Source organism: Somniosus microcephalus, chromosome 16, assembly GCF_052327205.1.
Source record: "Somniosus microcephalus isolate GS21.2 chromosome 16, FLI_Smic_1.0, whole genome shotgun sequence".
Classification (NCBI taxonomy): Eukaryota; Metazoa; Chordata; class Chondrichthyes; order Squaliformes; family Somniosidae; genus Somniosus; species Somniosus microcephalus.
Genome location: NC_141002.1, coordinates 81,638,518 through 81,660,317, shown reverse-complemented (window position 1 = coordinate 81,660,317; position 21,800 = coordinate 81,638,518). Strand labels below are relative to the sequence as shown.

The 21,800-nt window shown below is 42.2% G+C and overlaps 1 protein-coding gene across 1 annotated transcript in view; it reads left to right on the top strand.

The window, feature by feature from the left end:
• LOC147106329 (leucine-rich repeat-containing G protein-coupled receptor 5-like) overlaps window positions 1-21,800 on the top strand; it is a 180,540-nt gene that overhangs the window by 47,815 nt on the left and 110,925 nt on the right. Inside the window, exons 3-4 of the mRNA XM_086009333.1 lie at window positions 6,671-6,742; window positions 14,999-15,070. Of these exons, the coding sequence (XP_085865459.1) occupies window positions 6,671-6,742; window positions 14,999-15,070 (144 nt within the window). The remainder of the gene's footprint in view (window positions 1-6,670; window positions 6,743-14,998; window positions 15,071-21,800) is intronic.

Below are 21,800 nucleotides of genomic sequence, written 5' to 3'. Positions count from 1 at the left end.
TCTGCACACATTTAATTAATACGATAGCAAAATACTGCGGATGCTGGAAATCTGAAATAACAACAGAAATAGCTGGAAAAACTCAGCAGGCCAGGCAACATCCGTGGAGAGAGAAACAGAGTTAATGTTTCAGGTCGAGGCAGGATTAGCTGTCGGAGATTCTCTTAACAATGTGCTAAGTTTTCATTACTGCCAATGAACCTCTCTAGCACTGAAAATTAACTTATGACAAGCTTGGAGTCTCATTCCACCAATGTTTATTTCCTGCTCTTTATTTCTCTTTCTGTACCTGATTCGACATTGAATTCACCCATTCTAATTTACACTTCCTTCTCAGTCCTTGTGCTGTTAATTCCACAACCCTTCAATCTGATTGGTTAAGGAAATACACAGTTGCTTGCCCTGTTTACTCGGGTCCCAGATATCCGGTTTCCCTCACTGTGCCGTTATCAAATCGCACTTTCAGCAATTTGCGACGCAAAATATCGTCGGGATTAAACGGGTAAGGGCAAGTCTAACTAACAGAGGATGCCGCTCATTGCCCTGCTACAGCAAACTATAGGCCATAAAATTGCTGACTCCTCGGAGTAGGGGAGTCCTGGCCAACCTTTAACCATCAACCAATATCACTAAAACAGATTACAAAAGCAAAATACTGCGGATGCTGGTAATCTGAAATAAAAACAGAAAATGCTGAAAATACTCAGCAGGTCAGGCAGCATCTGTGGAGAGAGAAACAGAGTTAATGTTTCAGGTCAATGACCATTAACAGAACTGCAAAACAGATTAACTGGTGATTATCACATTGCTGTTTGTGGGACCTTGCTGTGCGCAAATTGGCTGCCACATTTCCTACATTTCAACTGTGACTACACTTCAAAAATATTTCATTGGCTGTAAATCATTTTTGGACGTCCTGAGGTCCTGAAAGGTGCTATATAAATGCAATTATTTCTTTTAATCTAAGAAATCATTAACAGAATAAAGCTCGCAAATAAGTTTGCAATTAGCATATCACCATGCGAAATATCCTGTCTAAGCACCACCAGTTTTGAATTTCCTGCTGATTTTGTGTATTTAGTTAGGCTAGCACTTGAAGGAAGATAAATTTAAAGAACTCAATGGGAAGTAAAATGGGCAGAGTGTAAAATGGACAGTCGATCTGACCCCATCCGTTTCTCACCAGGTGGGATAGCTTAAAATTGCCCCCATGAACATTATTGTCATTCAAATTGTGACAGGACTATGATTTATTACTCTTTTCTAACTTCATAAAATGGTGTCAAGAACTCGGCTCAATGCAAAACTGCTTAGTACTGGCGCAGCAGTCAGGATTGTACCATGACTGAATCATGAAATCCATTTAAATTGAATGTATACCCGCAAAATTATAATAGTCAAAGAAAGACAGGGCGTGATATTGATACGGTATTTTAAGTGTAAAATGATAAGACCTGTGCCACAGAGAAACACAAAATTAAACCTCTAACATAGAAAGAAAGACTTGCATTTATATAGCGCCTTTCACGACCACCGGACATCCCAAAGCGCTTTACAGCCAATGAAGTACTTTTTGAAGTTTAGTCACTGTTGTAATGTAGGAACTACAAAGGTGTTTTTATACTGCAAAATTTGCCTTTACTACTTTGCAGCAATGTTAAAGTTACAGTTTAAAAATAGCCACTTGATATTTATGGTGTAGGTGTTTTTTTACACTCTTTTAACCCAGATCCTGCCGCTGGTCACCAAGAGATGTAAACGGTTTTGATCCTAGCCCAATTGCTAGATGGACGGTTCGAATCGCCCCCACCTTACGAAAGTTCTATACCCGGGAATTATTATTATTCAGAGTGTAAATGAAATAAGTCCTGGACAGGAATGCTTCGGTGAAAAATCAAACTTGTATTTATTTGGTCTAACATACACTGGCTAAAATATGCACTACTAAACAAAATCACAATCCCTGTGGAGAATAAAATCAAGATTACAATCAACATACATACAGTACACAACTGGGGACTATAACAAGCAGTAATTCCCTTATTACTATGGTGGACGCTGATTCCACCCCTACCAACGAATTACCCAGTCGCATAAACCCCTTTCGCCTGGCTGAAACGAAGCTCCCACCCTCAGAATAGCCCAAAAACTTCACTTCTGAGAGACTATGCTTACCCCGGTTTCGATCGCTCTGCTTGTCGGCTTCTCTGGTACTTCTTGTCTTGTTGGAGCAGGAGCGAGAGAGAGAGCGAGCGAGTGGTGGTAAAAGAGTCTGTCTTTATAGGGGTTTGGCTTCCCCTACCTTTTCCCGCCAATCTATAAAATCCATTTGCTTCTGAGCACTCCGGTGCTTAATCTGTGATGAGTCATCCTTGGACCCATGCATATTGGATTAATGGCCCTAAGTCTGGGACATATCTTTCGGTCTTTGTGTTGGGAAAACTGGCTCCCTCCTGGCTGGATGAACTAGTGGGTTCATTGTTCTGCTTCTCTTCTGAGATGGAGGTGAGAAGTGCTTTTGCATATTAGAATGGCTTTTCTAATCAGGTTCAATGGCCCCCTTCCCTTTTCCAGGACTGTCAGGCGAACCCAATACATACTGGATGATGGATAGTTCTTTTGTCACAGCCAACTGCCATGCGTTTGCTGGAGTTTTAACAAACCTGTCTTTCACGTATCTGCACAGGGCGATCCCATAACGGGGAAAATACCCTCCAGAAAAATCCCATAAAGTCCACAAAAAAATATTCTTGCCTGAATCCATTTTTCAGAGACTTTGCGATCTCTTCAATGGAGAGGAAGCAAAGTATAAAGCACAAGCACTGTGAAGGAAATACGTATTAAAGAGTTCATACAGTCGAAGTCCTTCATGGTTATGACGATACAGTAAATGTCCATTATCGTTGACTTAAATGCCCTACTCACACCTGGGCGAATGATGGGTCCCAAACATACTACGCTGCAGTGACGATGGATTTACATGGTGCAGACACGTAGATAAGTGAGTGAGATAACGTGAATGTTCATCCTAACTCCAAATGGGAGCAAGGCGAGACCTTCTAGAAGATGCTGACTCACACCACTTGGGTTTAAAACTGCACAGAGTAGAGCACCAGTAAAATGTCAAACCAGGTTCACGAAAGCGTCAGAAGTTCTGAAGAACTGCTGCACATTATATAAATGTACCCAGAACTTATTTAAATGCGCTGAATGTGGATGCTCTTGCCAGCACTCCCAATATATTTAAAATAAAATGGTTGGGTGTGGAGCTCTGTGCATATGCAGAGCTTTCTCCTGGATCTGACAGTCCAAATCACAGCCAGGCAGTATAAAGAAGGTATGAATGGATACTTTAGTTACTGAAATTGGTAGCTGTAGCCTAACTGCATTCTGAGGATCTGGGAACAGCTACTAATAAAACAACACAAAATCTACAGGGAAAAAACACTGATTTAACATGTACACAGGAAATCTGGCCCATTGACATTCGCAACCAGTCAATTCACAAACAGCTAAATAAAGTCAAACCACCAGCAGACACATCAACACGTCTGTCTCCCAACTAATGGCTGAGAAATGGACCCCAACCGCAGGAATGCAGCCTTGAAATAAAAGTACGTATAGCCCCTCCGGCCTAGCTACTGGAATTTATAACAGAACCGATGATCCAAGACAGAGACTGAAAAAAATTAACATTCATAAACACTGGGGAAAGGAAAAATATTTAAGTGTCTAATCCCCAGTGTGCACAGACTCTCACATTTAGGATTAGACATGATGAATTGGATTTCCAGTTTATTCCTATATGCTGCGCCGTGAATAAATTCTTCCAGCTGACCGAAGTCTCCAAAGAAAATTTCCAGACACCACTAAAGACAGGAATGAGGTGGAAACACAATGGATTTTGCCTTAAGAAGAACAGTGAGGCTAACAGCATCACCATTATTATGGATTAAATCGGACAACTTCCAGAGTACACACCGGCGCAGTTAAACGTGGAAATCTGGAAGTTGCGGTCTGCATTACCCTGCCCCTCCACAGGCTGCACTATACTGGTACATTGCTGAGAGGCGCGGCATCGAAATCAATGTAAGGGTGTGAAGTTGCTATATTTACCCACTAGTTACCCACTAAACATGTCAGAAAAAGTTAGGGCTGGTGCATTCAGGCGTACGTGAATTTATAATGGTGTGATAAGTCATAATTACTGCCAAACAACCTCTCTGGCACTGAAAATGTAATTTTAAAAGTGTGGAGTTTCATTCCTTCAGAATTTAATTAGTGTTGGAGATTTTTAAAAATTAAAATTATTTTTTTTTTAACTTTTTCTTTCTATTCCTTTTATCTCTCTCTGTCTCTTAATCCCATCTTTCTTTCCCTCTGTTTATTTTGCTTTTTGTACATGATTTAAATCTAATATATATACCTCCTGGTTTAGACTCTGGGGGGAATTTTAACCTAAAAAAATGGGTGGGTTTGGGTTGTGGGGGGTAGTTAAATTGTTAAAAATCGGAATCCCGACCTGAACCCGCTTCCAACCCGCCCACTTCCGGTTTTATTGGAGGCGGGCAGCCAACCCACTGCCAGGAGGTGGGATATCAATTTAAATATTTTAATGAGGCTGGAAGCCTCTCCGTTAACCTCAATTTTGGTTTTAACTGTAGCTGGTTGGGTTTTACACACTTCGTAAAACCCGGCACTTACAGCAAGGCGAAGACTGCTGCATCCAGGGGGTAAGTGCCTTTACACCTACCTCCTGGATCTAGGGTACCTGCCTAGCCCACCCACCGCGATCGGAGACCCCCTCACGGGGCCTCCGATTGCCTTCCTGGGCCCCCCACCCCACTGATGATCCTGAGGCCGGCCCCAATCTTCCTTTATCCCCCCACCCCACCCGATCATCCTGAGGACCCGATCTTCTTTCCCCCACCCAATCATCCTGAGGCCGGACCCGATCATCCTGAAGCCGGCCCCGATCTTCCTCCCCGCCCCCCCACCGATCCTCTGGAGGCTCTGATCTTCCTCTCCACCCCCCCCCCCCTCACCGATCCTCTGCAGGCCCTGATCTTCCTCTCCACCCCCCCCCCCCCCCCACCCTCCACCGATCCTCTGGAGCCAATCCTCTGGAGACCGACCCCCGCCTGATCCCTCCCTCCTCTGTGTGGCCTAGTGCCGCAGGCCTACCCGCCCGGTGGGAAACTAAGGCTTCAGATTCAATCAGACCCTGCCGTTAAAGTCAGCAGGGCCTATGGGAAACCCGTTCGCCCGGGTTTCCCGCCCGCCTCTGAGCCCCCCTGCCCCCAACCCGCCTTCCCCATGAAAGTCCAGCCCTGCGTGTCTCAGTGAGGATTCTTCAATCTGATTGGTTGAAGAGACACGCTGTTGCTTGCCCGGCTCGCTCACACCATAGAGCCCCTGTAGAGGGCGCCGCGCTGTATCAGATGCCCGATGGCAGTAAGTTGCCACTCAAAAGCCCGTGAAAAGTCTGGGCCGCTGTCAGCATAGTGAATGGCAAAATCCAGGCCATTGCATGGTGACATAAAGAGAAGAGAGAGAGAGCTCTGTGTACTCAGCACATTAGTATTTTCATTACATTATCTCAGTCACTTATCTAACTACCTGCAGCATGTAGATTCATTAATGCATTCACTGCAGAGTACTATCATTTGTCCGTAAATTAACAGGGCATGAGTGGTTACTGTATTGTGACAGCCATGAGGGAATCTGACCACGTGAGCTGTTTAATACTTATTTCCTTCAAGCAGAAGTTGTTTTTATTTTCCTTTTTTTAGGTCCCTATTTTATATTTCTCTCTCTCTCTCATATATATAAAATATTGTAAATATAATATATTGGTCATTTTTTTCATGCTCATCAAAGTGAAGGTTGTCAGTGCTTGGGACTGGATCGCTCCATTTGAGGTACAGTGGCCTACATAGACCTTACCTAAACCAGCATAGATGGTCCCCAGCCAGAATCGACATTTATGTAATTGTTTGAAGTTGTGTTGTGGGATTGACTCCACAGTGCAAGAAAGAAGCTAGCTATTACTAAAAGACATACTTGGGAGACTCTTCAGTCTAATAAAGGAAGCAATTGTCCTAAAAAGCTATAGGCCAACAGCATATTGCTCTCCAACAACAATGGTGCTTTTATTAATATAGACTGTGACTTGCACGCCCCCGAAGAAGAAATTGATGTAAAAACCTATTGCTTCATGCCATGTCAATAGACAACAGTTCCTCTATGTCCATAGCAGTAAAACCAGCAAACTTTATAGCAGTTGTTGTGTTCAACGTATATTAATGAATGGTGGAAGTACATTAACTAACTGATCATTATGTTGTTTGTTTCAACCATCACTGACTTCACCGCATGATTTCTGTTATTGCATTTTAGAACGTAAAATTGTAATCTCTATGAATTTAATTTCCTTTAATAGCTAATAAAAGTACATAATGCAGTTTTGTGAGTGCATAATGCTATACTTTTTGTTTTATTTGCTAGAAGCAATTAATGTGACAAAATGTAATGAAAAGCGATATGTTCCCTGCCGTCTGTATGGCTTTTTAATGGAAATTCTTATTTTTGTATATTTGCATTGTATTTCTTAGTTTCTAAATGAATCCCACATGAAGAAAATGTGTTTGATTATACTTTCACCCTGCAGGCGACTTGCAGGAAATGACTTGACACACATCCCCATGGGAGCATTTGCCGGTCTTTACAATCTTAAAGTCCTGTAAGTAAACTCTTCCTTTATTTGAAAACTTTTGTAGTTTAGGTAATGAGAATTTTTGAAGCATTAAAAAAAAGCAGCAAATATGTTAAGTCCGGCAGAACATTGTGTGCAGATTCCTAAGGCGTTCACATTGTTTGAATTAAGCTTGGTCATTAGGAAACTGCTCCCAATCAACTCAATTTAAACTGCTGTGCATAAAAGGTTTAGCTGCAAGAATTTGTGTCTCATTACCAATTTACCTTTCACCAAAAAAATTTACATTCCAAAAAGTATGGACATGTCTGACCATCACAGAACCTGCTGCATAGGAATATGCAGTACAGGACAAGAAATAGGCCATTTTGGTCTGTCTAAGCCCAGAGTTCAAACCCAATACTGCAGAGGTAAATACAGGATAAGCAATGCTGATTTTTATTGACTGATACTTTCAGGATTAATATTATGTTCTGTAATGTGATTGAATTAAGGTACCTACTCTTTTACAGTTTATTCATTGTTACAGTTAACTAGCATTATAAATGATAATCTACCTTGGACATTGTCCAAGTATGTCCTGTCCACAAAAAGCAGGACAAATCCAATCTGGCCAAGTACCCTCCCCCCCCCACCGCCATCAGCCTACTCTCAATCATCAGCAAAGTGATGGAAGGTATCGTCGACAGTGCTATTAGCGACACTTACTCACCAACAGCCTGCTCGCTGATTATAAAAGCAAAATTCTGCGGATGCTGGAAATCAGAAATAAAAAACAGAGAATGCTGGAAATACTCAGCAGGTCAGGCAGCATCTGTGGAGAGAGAAACAGAGTTCATGGCCTGGAAATTGCAGTCAGAGGCTTGCTGCTCGCGTACGCCCCCGAACCGCAAGAAAACGACACACTTGCCTTGTCTCCAGAGCTTTGGACTCTTGCAGTCCTGGGCCTGCAGGTGTAGGCCTGTGTAAAGGCCCATGTATCCCTGGGTGCATGCGGTTCACTCGCGTCCCTGGGATCACGTGCACCAGGCCAACCAAGCATAATAGAAATCACCTAAAAAATAAAATTTCACAGCACTTAATTTTTGAATAAAAAATTTAATTTTTATTTAATTACAATACCCTTTAAACATTTAAAATAAAAATTTTATTTTTTTGAAAAATAAATTTAAACATTTTTAACCAGGACTAAAATTGACCTAAACTAATTTTAAATCCAAGTAAATGTTGAAATCATTTAAAACATTTTATTTTAACATTTATTTTAACCCTTATGCTGGTAAAAAAAAAAGGCCTTATGCCTGCCTTTACCAGGCGTAAGGGTTTCGTGGGTATTTGCTGGGCAATAGTTCGGCAAATAGCCCAAATCTGCACCAGCAAAAGTGAATTTACAGCGGATGCGGTGGATCTGTCAAGGCAAAACTTGACAGATCGCAAGTTCTGGGTTTTTGTGCATGCGCATCGCACGCAGAAACCCAGAACTTGCGGGGCCTTTCACAGCACTTACAAAGGTGTACGCTGTCCCCGTCATAGGCCCCATATGTTCCGGGCCAACGTTTCAAGTCGATGATCTTTCATCAGAACTGGAAAATGTTACAGATGTAACAGGTTTTAAGCAAGTACAGATGCAGGGAAAGGGGGAGGGGAGGAAAGAGCAAAAAGGAAGGTTTGCGATAGGGTGATAGGGTGGAAGGCAGAAGAGACTGAATGATAAAAGGAATGATGGTGCAAGGGGATGGTAATGGGACAAGTAAAGAAACAAAAGATGGGTCTAGAAGAGGTGTAAATGGGAATATGCAGCATCATCAACAGCTGCTTCCTGACAAAATGGGGGCAGAGGTTATGATCTGAAATTGTTGAACTCTATGTTGAGTCTGGATGGCTGTAAAATGACTAATCAAAACATGAGATGCTGCTCCTCGAGCTTACATTGAGCATCATTGGAACAGTGTAGGAGGCTGAGGAGACCTGCTCACCAATGCTCAGTTTGGGTTCTGCCAGGACCACTCAGCTCCCGACCTCATTACAGCCTTGGTCCAAACATGGACAAAAGAGCTGAATTCCAGAGGTAAGGTGAGAGTGACTGCCCTTGACATCAAGGCAGCATTTGACCGAGTGTGGCATCTAGTAAAACTGAAGTCAATGGGAATCAGGGGAAAAATTCTCCACTGGCTGGAGTCATACCTAGCACAAAGGAAGATGGTTGTGGTTGTTGGAGGCCAATCATCTCAGCCCCAGAACATCGCTGCAGGAGTTCCTCAGGGCAGTGCCCTGGGCCCAACCATCTTCAGCTGCTTCATCAATGACTTTCCCTCCATCAGGAGGTCAGAAGTGGGGATGTTTGTTCATGATTGCACAGTGTTCAGTGCCATTCGCAACTCCTCAGATAATGAAGTAGTCCATGCCTGCATACAGCAAGACCTGGACAACATTCAGGCCTGGGATGATAAGTGGCAAGTAACATTTGCGTCACACAAGTGTTAGGCAATGACCATCTCCAACAAGAGAGTGTCTAGCCACCTCCCCTTGACATTCAACGGGATTACCATTGCTGAATCCCCCGCCGTCAACATTAACCAGAAACTTATCTGGACCAGCCACATATACTGTGGCTACAAGAGCAGGTCAGAGGCTGGGTATTCTGTGGCGAGTGACTTACCACCTGACTCCCCATAGTCTTTCCACCATCTACAAGGCACAAGTCAGGAGTGTGATGGAATAATCCTGACTTGTCTGGATGAGTGCAGCTCCAGCAACACTCAAGAAGCTCGCTTGATTGGCACCCCATCCACCACCTTAAACATTCACTCCCTTCGCCACCAGCGCACCATGGCTGCAGTGTGTACCATCTACAAGATGCACTGCAGCAACTCGCCAAGGCTTCTTCGACAGCACCTCCCAAACCCACGACCTCTACCACCTAGAAGGACAAGGGCAGCAGGCGCATCTGCAAGTTCCCCTCCAAGTCACACACCATCCTGACTTGGAAATACATCGCCGTTCCTTCATCAATGCTGGGTTAATACCCGGGAACTCCCTCCCTAACAGCACTGTGAGTACCTTCCCCACACGGACTACAGCGGTTCAATAAGACGGCTCACCGCCACCTTCTTGTGGGCAATTGGGGATGGGCAATAAATGCTGGCCTTGCCAGCGATGCCCACATTCCATGAATGACTTTAAAAAGAAAGGCTTATATGAACATTGCCCTTGTAAAAGTGGATGAAAATATCACATAGAAATGACGATCACATTTGGGAAAATGTATTAAAGATTGTTTTAAGTTTAAAAATCTGTCTGTTAAGTGACACAGCACTATATTGATACCAAACTGCTGATTTTATTTCTTGGGAACTTTTCAGATGTCTGAAATCTCTAATTTCACTGTATACGTCTGGAACTGTTATAGGGTACAACAGGGCATTTTATAATAAAGCAGTAAATTAGTGCTTAGCCACAAAATTTCAATGTGAAAGAGCATGTAATGCAGTGTATTTTCTTCCAGAGGCTATTTGAAGCTGAGAGAAAGTGTTGTAATTTGAGCTTTGTTCATTAATCATCGTCGCCCTGCCTATTAAGAAAGTGTTTGTTTCGCCTGAATAAAAAGTAATCCATATTGCCTAGGGACAGAGAAGTTTAGTACATATACTCCCCAGAGAGATAAATAAAAAGGTCTTTGTCAAGCAAATAGTTCTTGACAGAGAATGTATTTGGTTTCTGCAAAGGAAATGGGGGTAAGGTGTGAAGAGAATTGTTCAATAGAGGCATCCGGTCGTGAAGTGGGCTGCACTTTGAGAACTGTTCAAACTTTGAGCAACCTGGAGAAATGCTAGGGGGGGAAATAATCCTGATCCAAGTACTGGTGTGATCTCTTGAAGCCATCACAAAACTGGCTAAACTAATCATTGGGTTGACTTTCCATTGCTGCTAGTCACAGGTGAGTTAAGCGTTATCAGTTTTCAATACAGCTCTTAGTAGAGAAAACAGAAAGGAGGAAAAAAATAGACGTGTTTATATAGTACCTTATTACCTCTCTGAAATATATTCCAAAATGAGTCGCATACAATTCATCATTTTGAATTGCAGTAACTGTTGTTATGCAGGTTGATGCAGAAAATCTTTGCCTACAGAAAGATCCACAAATCGGTTGAAGGAGGAATCTTGGCAGGACCTTATAATAGCTGACTGATCATCTTAGCCCACTAAAAGGTGTTTATGAAACTAAATGCTTTTAGCCAAGTTTACCAACTTATGTGGTGAAAGAAAACAATATCATTTATGGTCAGGGAGCGAATGCAAGAAAACAGAATTAAAATATACTTTTAGGATCACCTATCCCAAGAATGAATTTGCTGTACGATAAGTTTAAATAATAAACTGTAATGGAACAAACAATTTATGCTGGAAAATGTCTACTTATGATTCAATTTTCAGTCAAGATTGACGATGAATGTAATGGTTGGCACTTTCAGATCTAGCTGTCGATTGTCTAAGGCAAGCAGTGAGTGCAGGTCCTGTATAGTGAAATTTAAAGCCTCCCACAGTGCCAACAACAAAAGCATGACAATGATTCTAAAGGTCTTATCATGTCAGTAAACTGCCCATATTGGAGTATTAAAGATTGCTGTGGAAATGAAAATCCACTATGGTCATGCTGGTGCCAAGTGCATTATAAAGCTGTCAGCAGAGGCCTGTATTGGGATAAGTGAGCACCTCCAATAAGGGATCTCACCTCATTTTCAGTTCGTGCCAGGAACAGGTGCATAAGCTATTCTTTAACAACAATGTTTAAGCTAACAAAGAGAAAGAACTTGCATTTATACAGAGTCTTTCACAACCTCAGGATGTCCAAAAGTACTTCATAGAAACATAGAAGATAGGAGCAGGAGTAGGCCATTCAGCCCCTCGAGCCCGCTCCGCCATTCAATGCGATCATGGCTAATCATCCAAATTCAGTACCCGGTCCCTGCTTTCTCCCCATACCCCTTGATCCCTTTAGCCTTAAGAAATATATCCAACTCCTTCTTGAATATATTTAATGAATTGGCCTCTACTGCTTTCTGTGGTAGAGAATTCCACAGGTTCACCACTCTCTGGGTGAAGAAATTCCTCCTCATTTCTGTCCTAAATGGCCTACCCCTTATCCTTAGACTGTGACCCCTGGTTCTGGACTCCCCGACCATCGGGAACATCCTTCCTGCATCTAGTCTGTCCAGTCCTGTCAGAATTTTATAAGTTTCAATAAGATCCCCTCTCATTCTTCTAAACTCCAGCGAGTACAAGCCCAATCATCCCAATCTCTCCTCATACATCATTCCTGCCATCCCAGGTATCAGCCTGGTGAATCTTCGCTGAACTCCTTCCATGGCAAGAACATCCTTCCTCAGATAAGGTGACCAAAACTGCACACAATACTCAAGATGTGGTCTCACCAAGGCCCTGTACAACTGCAGCAAGACATCCTTGTTCCTGTACTCAAAGCCTCTCGCTACGAAGGCCAACATACCATTTGCCTTCTTAACCGCCTGCTGCACCTGCATGCTTACCTTCAGCGACTGGTGCACAAGGACACCCAGGTCTCGTTGCACTTCCCCTTCTCCCAATCTATTGCCATTCAGATAATAATCTGTCTTCCTGTTTTTGCCACCAACGTGGATAACCTCATATTTATCCACGTTATATTGCATCTGCCATGTTTTTGCCCAATCACCCAACCTGTCCAAATCATACTGGAGTTTCTCGGCATCCTCCTCACAGCATACACACCCACCCAGCTTTGTGTCGTCTGCAAATTTGAAGATATTACATCTAGTTACTTTGTCTAGATCATTAATATATATTGTGAATAGCTGGGGTCCAAGGACCGATCCCTGCGGTACCCCACTAGTCACTGCCTGCCACTCGGAAAAAGACCCGTTTATTCCAATTCTTTGCTTTCTGTCTGCCAACTATTTCTCTATCCAAGTCAATACCTTGCCCCCAATCCCATGTACCTTAACTTTACACACTAATCTCTTATGCGGGACCTTATCGAAAGCCTTCTGAAAGTCCAGATACACCACATCCACTGGTTCTCCCTTATCTATTTCACAGTCAATTCATGACTTTTGAATTGTAGGCACTGTTGCAATGTATGGAAATGTGGCAGCCATTTTGAGCACTGCAAGGTCCCAGAAACAGCAATGCGATAAATGACTGGATAATTTGATTTAATGATATTGGTTGAGGGACAAATGGTGGCCAGGACATTGGAAGAATTCTCTTGCTCTACTTTGAATAGTGCCATGGGATCTTTTACATGCACCTGAAAGGGTAGGCGAGCCTTGGTTTAACATTTCATCTGAAAGACGGCACCTCCGACAGTGCAGCACTCCCTCAGCGCTGAATTGAAATGTCAGCATAGATTATGTGCTTCAGTCTCTGGAGTGGGTCTTGAACCCATAACTTTCTGACTTAGAAGTAAATGCTACCACTAAGCCGGGGCTGAAATCTGGGGAGTATTTTGCATCACCATGCTGTTTATATTAATTTTAAAAAAGAGCTAACACTTCTGTTCCATCTTCTCAATCAGTAGGCATGTCAGAGGCCAGCGATGACCTCAAGTGCTTTTAAGTGTACATGCAGAGTTCTGACGGACCTACTTTACAGTGATGAGAGAGGAATACAACCTCAACCTGCCTCTCACTCAGCTGTTCAATTCCTGTTGGTGTGCAAAGTAACAATAGTATGAAGAGATAGACTGTTTAATCATTCTCCCCAGAGGGATGTGTTTCGTTGCAAAATGTTTGTGAAATAAATCTCCTTTTATTTTAGATATGTTCCCCCCTGCAACCTTGTCTCCTTCTCCAGTCACAAAACAGGAGGCATGATTTAGACAGCATTAGTTGATTTAATTCTGATGTTCCTTCCCTTCCAACCCCATTGGATTCCCAATTATTTTATTGTACTCCAATAAACTCAGGGGAACTGAGGCTTTGCAGCACTATCTGCTAACCCAGCACAAACCCAGGAATCAAATCTGGGTCTTTCCTGGTTTGTGTGTTTCAGCACCACATTAGGTGATACATTTAGCCATGCTTTTGTTAATCATTTAAATGACTAGTCCAGGGAAGGAGGATAGGAAGATAGCACTAGCTTCTGTAATCAATTTCTACTGGTTGACACAAACTGAGAGAATAGATAGCTGCTTTCAGTTGGTGGAAATTGAAAGGCTGCCTGCAATAGCACCATCATTTTAAAAAGGGATTTTAGAACAGAGAGAGTTGAAATGTTGTTAGTCCGCATAGCTCAGTAATACCTTGGCGAAGGGTACTTCTTGCTGGTGGTCAGCTCAAGTACCAAACTTTGCAAACGATGTAAAATGTACATCAGTATTGGATATTAAACTTTGTCTATCAAATACCTTTAGACATTAACAATTCAGGCTAGTTCAAAGACCAGGGCCATTACATTTAGCTTTGGACAAGTGACTTTGACAGTATGATTGGTCTGATGACTTCGGTCTCCTGCTAATCTTCACCTTGATACTGTATTTAAACAGCAATTCTCCCTCCCAACTTAAATGCCTGCTTGCAAAATTGCTAATTTTCTCTAGTCTGAATGATGTTCAGTTCTGACATTCGACTGCCAATTAAAAGTTAAGATTAGCACCTGTGGCAAATACTTTTTGTATTTTATAAAAGTGCGTTTTATAAATAATGCACCAACCATTGCTCTCACTTGTTTCAATACCGGTTCACACCAGAAACCTTTTTGGTGCCAGTGCCTTGTTTAACTTCTCGGCACAGCACAGGCATTAGTGAGTGAAATCAAAACGCTATTTTGCAAGATAATATCAATAGATGGTGTAAATGCGTGAGAGTTTTCTCAGGAATGCCTCGACGAGCTGGATTTAGTTTTTGTACAAGAGAACAAATTAGCAGATTGGGTTATACAGTTGCTGTGAAGTTCGTCATAGTCTTTAAAACCAGATTGCAAGCTTTAACTTGCTGCTGAATTCACTCTGTCACCACTTCGCAGACAAAAAACAAGTTAGATATACAAAATTCAACATAAAATTCTCATTCCCATAAAACTTGTTTGTGGCATCTGCCAAAGAAATATTTTCCATTAATTAATCTTTATGGATTTCTGCTTTTTGGATTCAAAATCTAAAACTGTAATTTAAACTGCAATAAAAAATAAACTTATTATGAAACGTAACTTGAGGAAACAGCACACAACTGTGGGATACTTAAATTTCGATGCTCTGACCAGTTCCGTTTTCTTTTTCCGAATAAATAGCATGTTGCAGAACAACCGGCTGGGGGAGGTTCCTGAAGAGGCACTACAGAACTTGCAGAGTCTCCAGTCGCTGTAAGTACAGACTCTGTAGTACTGAATAATGTCGAGCAAATGCGTCAAAGTAAGTGATGGAACAGAAAACTAGTCTGCAGTGCTGCTCCAACTTTGCCACTGAATCCTATTAATGAGGTGTACCCAAGTACCATTCTGCACCAAAATCAAAATATTTTCTCCTCCACTCCATCTTTGTTCCACCGTGCCAGATACCAGTGCTGGCTGAGAAAGCTGGCGACCAGTTTCCAAGCCGTCACCAACATCACTCGGAAACCAACCACAAGTAACTCTGCTTCCGATTATTTTCACCTCCCTCTCCGTGGAGAATGTTTGGCCTCCAGTTGACATTCGGAAATGTCAGTGGGATCAGAACCTCAGTGGACAGCAGATGGGGAGCCCAAGTCCCTTACTCTGAGGCACCCGAATAGCTCGATGTGGTTGCTCGGCCGCCTGTTATACACCCCGCTTGATATTCAGTTCTATTGAAGCCATGTGTTCAGCAACATTTTTCCTGGTAAATCGCATTAGATTTCATAATCCTTCAGTTCATTTTAATAGTGGGAGTGGTGCTCCAACATGGAATTAACCTAGGCTGGAGCGAATATGCAACAGGACCAGAAATATATAGATATTCTCTCAAGCCATTAAACTTTTGAAAAGAAAACCTTATTCATTGACTTCAGATTACATTAATGGCAGCTTCCTTTGCCCATCATGCCCTGTGGCTTTGAAGCAATCCCATTCCTTCCAACAAAATATCAATTGAGATTTTTTTTTTGATGTGAGATGCCAGCTTGGCCGCTTCCATCAGGCGGCAGTAATGGCAGCTTCATTTACCCAGAGTCCTCCACAACTATGAAATATTTCTATTATTTTCACTATAACAGCACAAGCATGTCTTTAAATTCACAAAACTGAGCCAGCCAAAATAGGATATCCGACTTGTTCACTTGGCTCTCCGGAGCAGTGGTTGCAGTACCTCAAGCAAGCGCAGGGAAATGTACTGCAAGGCCTGTCAGCTTGGCTCACTAGCCATTCCAGGACAAGCATAGGCTAACTCTCCAGGGCAGGACTGCGTGATTAAAGCCACAATCCTTCAACTGAGCGAGCCTGTCTGTTCACCTCCGTTCAGTCCGTAAGGGTGACCCCGAGCTTCCGGTCGCCTGTCATTTTAATTCACCGCTCCATTCCCACTCGGACCTCACCGTCCTTGGCCTCTTGTATTGTTCCACGGAAGCTCAACGTAAACTCGAGGAACAGCACCTCATCTTCCGATTAGGCACTCTGCAGCCTTCCGAACTCAATATCGAGTTCAACAATTTCAGATCATAAGCTCGGCCCCCATTTCATTTTCTCTTGTAATTGTTCCACTCCTTTCCCCCACCCCCCCCCCCCCCTTTCCTTTTGTTTCTCTCTCACACCTGGCAGCTATCTTTTGCCCTGCCAGTACACTTTACACCTAATCCCAGCCTATTACCATCTCGTCTAGCTTCTAATCTCTTTTACTTCTTTTGTTTCTTTTATTCTTTTGTCCGATCGCAGCCCTGCCTTCGATCTAGTTTCTTTTCTTTCCAGTTTTGAAGAAGGGTTCAACCCAAAACGTCAACTCAAATTTCTCTCCACGGATGTTGCCTGACCTGCTGAGTTTTTCCAGCATTTTCTGTTGAGCCTGTCTGTCTGTTGTACTAATTCAGGTGGATGTTTAAAGACCCCACTATTCAAAAAAAAGAGCTGCCCGTTCTCAACATTCCTTCCTCAACCAATGCTACCAAACAACAGATTAAATGGCCAATCATCTCTCCTCTTTTTAAGACGCTGCTTAAAACCTACCTCTTTGACTGAGGGTTAGGTCACCTGTCCTAATGTCTCCTTCTTTGGCTCCCTGTCACTTTTTGTCTGATTATACTCCTTGTGAAGCACCTTGTGATGTTTTAATATGCTAAAAGCGCAATATAAATGTAAGTTTTTGTTGTCGTTATCATTTATGGGATCTTACTGTGTGTAAAATGGCTGGTGCATTTGCTTAACTAACGATAGTCATTGCACATTTCAAAACATTTCTGAGCGATATGACGAGGCAACATATAAATATATAAGTCTTTCTTCTTTCTATCCCTCGGGCTCATAAGCTAAGTGCGTTTTCACCGTAGATGGTACTTGCAAGGGTGGGGGAGCAAGATAAAGGACAGAAAAGGAAACAAGGTAATGTTCAGGCTTGATAAAAGAATAGGAAATTGCAGATAATTCATCAGAGGCATGTCACACATCGCTTCAGGCGCACACATGATTACTGGTAGCTTTGGTGGTTTGTTGCTATTTAACAAATGTTTTCATACTGCTATCTTTGTTTGAAAGCTTTCTCATGTGGGTAAAATGTGCTACAAAATTATCACTATCATCAGATAGTTTCACATCTCCACAACTGTAGTATCTAACAAGATTTTCGAGGCAACACCAGCCATGTGTGGCTGATAGACAACTAAAAATCTCGCACCCAGGGTTTGTGATCGTTGACAACCCTCTCTTTCAAATGAAGCATGGTGTGTATGTGTACACGAATGTACAAGAGGAAGAGAAACAAAGAGGTAGGGTAAATCCAGTCTACGGTACCTGATTTGTATATGAAAGTGTGGGTGAAAGCCCAAGATTCAGTGCAGGAAAACACCAAGGTTGAAAAGGATAAGAGAGAAGTTACATTTATTTATTATCAGTATAAATCAGTAAGTAATGCCAGACTTGGGTTTTAAACACTGTAGATTGTAGCTGTTTTAAGTACACACAGTTCCTTGCATTTTGGTACAACTGGCAAACCTTGGTTCGTAATTAAAAACACAGTAAACAAAATAAGATCTGAACTTTCCTCTCCACCATGGAGTTTTACAGCATTGATATTCAGGCTGTGCTTTATTCTTGGAGACAAATGAATGGAACAAATTTATAAAAATACAATCAAAATGTCAGCAAGGTGGAAAACAGCAGTACAGAGGTGAATGAGTTCAGACTAAGAATAATAAGTGATGTATTATTTAAAACCCACATCTGTGTTTGGGCCTCCTGCTACAGTAATGGTGGAATTCTCAAACCATTTACCAAGTTACATAAGCATTGCTAACACTAATTAATGGAAGTGTGTGTGCGTGCGCCTAGAGGTATAAAATTGCAAAAGAGCTCCAGAATATTGCATTTCTTGCCAATCCTGAGGACAGCCATGATCATCAACATATTCTAATTGGACTTATCAAAATCAATTCTTTATCTTTTCACAATGGAGAATATTAATTGCACTTCATTTTTTAAATACAATTTAATACAAGTTTAACACAGGAAAACCTTTGTCCGTCACTATGTAAAATTCATTTACAGTTGATGTATATAGCAAGATTTTTAAAATAAAAGAACTAGTATAATGGTAAGGTGGGTGCGCTCGCTTTGTGTTGAATTCATTTCCAACAACGATTATAAAACTCCATTCATCTGATCCGAATGAAATATGACGTAGCTTTCCGCAAAACTGCTAAAATCACTATTAAAATTAAAGAAGATACTTTGTGCAGTAAATGAAATTATGGTCATGAGGAGGGGTGTATCAATCATTAAAAGAGAGATCTGAAGTACTAGCACAATTCTCACTATTGAGCTTAAAATAACAAAGACAAATACAGGTGCAAGTGAGGACAGGATAGGTCATGGCTGTGATGATCCTACTGACTCTGGTTTACCAGCCTCACACACAAAGCATTGCCACTGAAGCAAGATACCAGAAGAACCGTAACCCAGCACGAGTCACTGCCTTCAGAAGTGGAGGGCAAAACTAGCAAAGGAAAGGGGGGGAGGGGGAATCCAATAGTTTATGTTGGTGCTACGATAGAGGAAGGAAAGGGCTCAGCTAGTTGAAGAGTGAGTAACTAAGGCATCGACGTTCAGCTCAGCAGCTGCTGAATGTAGCACCGGAAGATTCCAGGCTTAGGTCTACATGGAGTTAGTTGGTCTCAAGTGGGGGAAGCTGGGGAACCTCGGAGATTGACCTCTCCAGTCTTCAGTTAGCCATGGTGTGGAGATGCCGGAGTTGGACTGGGGTGGACAAATATAAGAAGTTGCACAACACCAGGTTATAGTCCAACAGCTTTATTTGAAGTCACAAGCTTTCAGAGTGCTGCTCCTTCGTCAGGTGAAGTGGAGAGATGCATAAAGACACAGCTTATATAGTCAGAGAATAATGTCAGATGTTTACAGGTAATCTTTCTAACTGCCATTTATCACACCTCGGCAGAGAGATAATCACAGCAATCAAAGGTGTGAATGGTGTCCAAACAGGTCAGTCAGGAAAACATTACATCAAAGAACAATGAGGTGGGGTCACAAGGGGTCAAATGTTACAGATCAGTTAGGGAGGGGGATCCCAGTCTTGATAGTAATCCTATTGGAAGTGCACAGATGTGGCCATCACTTGATGATGAGGGAGACCTAGATGGGATGCCACTGATCAAACAGCCCACTGGCACTCACATATGAAGAAAGACCACTTTGGCCGGGTGCCTGGTGCCCATGGAACCATACTCTAGGAAGGAGTCCGTGCTTTCAGAAGAGGAGAAGGGGAGCAAAAAGCGAGAGGGAGAAAAAAATCTTCAATACTATTTTATTTTCAGGTAGGTTGAAACAATCACTCCAGTTTCTGCAGAGGTTTAGTTTCAGATAAATTAGACTGAACTCCTAAAGCAGCATTTTATATTGGGTGCCTCTTGTCAAAGTTTATTGTACAAAAGAAAGCAGTCATCTCCCCTTGTCTGCGGCCGTTCATGGTCAAATTATTCAAGGTATCTTCTGTTCAAAGATAACTCCAGTAAAACAAAGGGATCATTGTTGAATTTTCGAACTCTGATGCATGTTAAACAGAACTTGGTTCTAAATGACATGACAGCTTCACTTCTAGTTCTTTTGTAACCTGAAGTCTCTCCCTGTTGAACCAAAGTAAATAAAGCTGCCGGGTCTAGAGACTGGTATCCAGTGACCAGAAAATGAAATGCATTCGTCAATAGGAACGTTACAGCAGCTGGCCAGCAGACACTGAGATAGAATGATAAAGGGCAGCACAGAATGTGTACTATTGGCTAGAGTAACTCCTTAGAGAAAGAAGACTAGACTTCTTTTGTTCATTTGGAATTGGGTTGCGCTCTGATCAGGTAAAGATGTGCTGAGATTTAGTTTCATGCTCTGTACAGTGTAATAATCCCACATTCACCAGGTGTCACATTCCGCAGCTACCCGACTAAACTCTGGTGCATTGGTCACCTCGGTATAAAAGTCACACCCATGAGATTTACACTAAGGCCAGCCAATAAAATCTGTAAGTAGCACGAGTGCACACAAAAAAATGTCTTCGTGGTTTGCACATCAGTAATAAAGGAGCAACCAAAGATCAGATTTTGTTGTACAAATAACCCCAGGGAGAAAAATGCAAAAGCTGGAAATCTAAAATAAAAACAGAAGTTTCTGGAAATATAGTTAGACGGACGCCCGTCAGCATCTCAAAAGGGAAAGGATAGATTAATGTTTTGGATAGAGGCCCTTCATCGAACTGTTGCAGAACTTGCACTGATTCCGAAAAATTAATAGGATAATGATCCTCCATCAGTGGAAATTGTATATAAGGGTTTCCATTTGCTATGTATTTATATTTTATGTGCTATAAAATGGAAGCAGTGATATCTTTTTAACATCTTTTATTCTGAATCATTTCAGTTTCAATGTGGGAGCACAGCTCACATTAACTTCCAGTGGAACATATATGTCCCTCAATAGATCTATTAAATAGATATAACAGGGGTGGAATTTACATTTTTTATTGGCAGTAAGTTTCTGTTAGAAAATTCAAGCCAGCTCCCAACATTCTGTACTCACGCCATTGCAAAAGGCAGCAACCTAAGTAGGCTCACACCTCTTATGATCGAAAACGTGTGCTTCTGCATGTCGTGAATGGGTGTAGCGTGACTCAGGGCTGATGAACTAACTGTTTAACCACTGGGTTGTACTGGAAATAGGATAAAATGGCAACTGGATCGCTTTGAAAAACATCACATGGACAGACGATACATTTCAGGATAAGACTCAAATTGCGTTTTTTTTTTAACAAGAAAATATACACAAGGGAATGGTAGCGTAGTGGTAATGTCACTGGGCTAGTAATCCAGAGGCCTAAACTAATGATCCAGAGACATGATCTCACCACGGCATCTGGGGAATTTAAATTCAGATAATTAAAAAAATCTGGAATAATTACTAGTATCAGTAATAGTAACCATGAAACTATCGGATTGTCGTAATAACCCATCTGGTTCACTAATGTCCTTTAGGGAAGGAAATCTGCCGTCCTTACCCGGTCTGGCCTACATGTGACTACAGACCTACAGCAATGTGGTTGACTCTTAACTGCCCTCTGAAATGGCCTAGCAAGTCACTCAGTTGTAACAAACCACTACAAAACAAAATAATAAGAATGAAACCGGACGGACCACCCGGCATCAACCTCGGCACCGGCTACGGACACGGCAACGGCACACCCAGCCCAGTCAACCCTGCAAAGTCCTCCTCACCAACATCTAGGGACTTGTGCCAACATTGGGAGAGCTGTCCCACAGACTAGTCCAGCAACAGCCTGACATAGTCATACTCACAGAATCATACCTTTCAGCCAATGTCCCAAACTCCTCCATCACCATCCCTGGGTACGTCCTGTCCCACCGGCAGGACA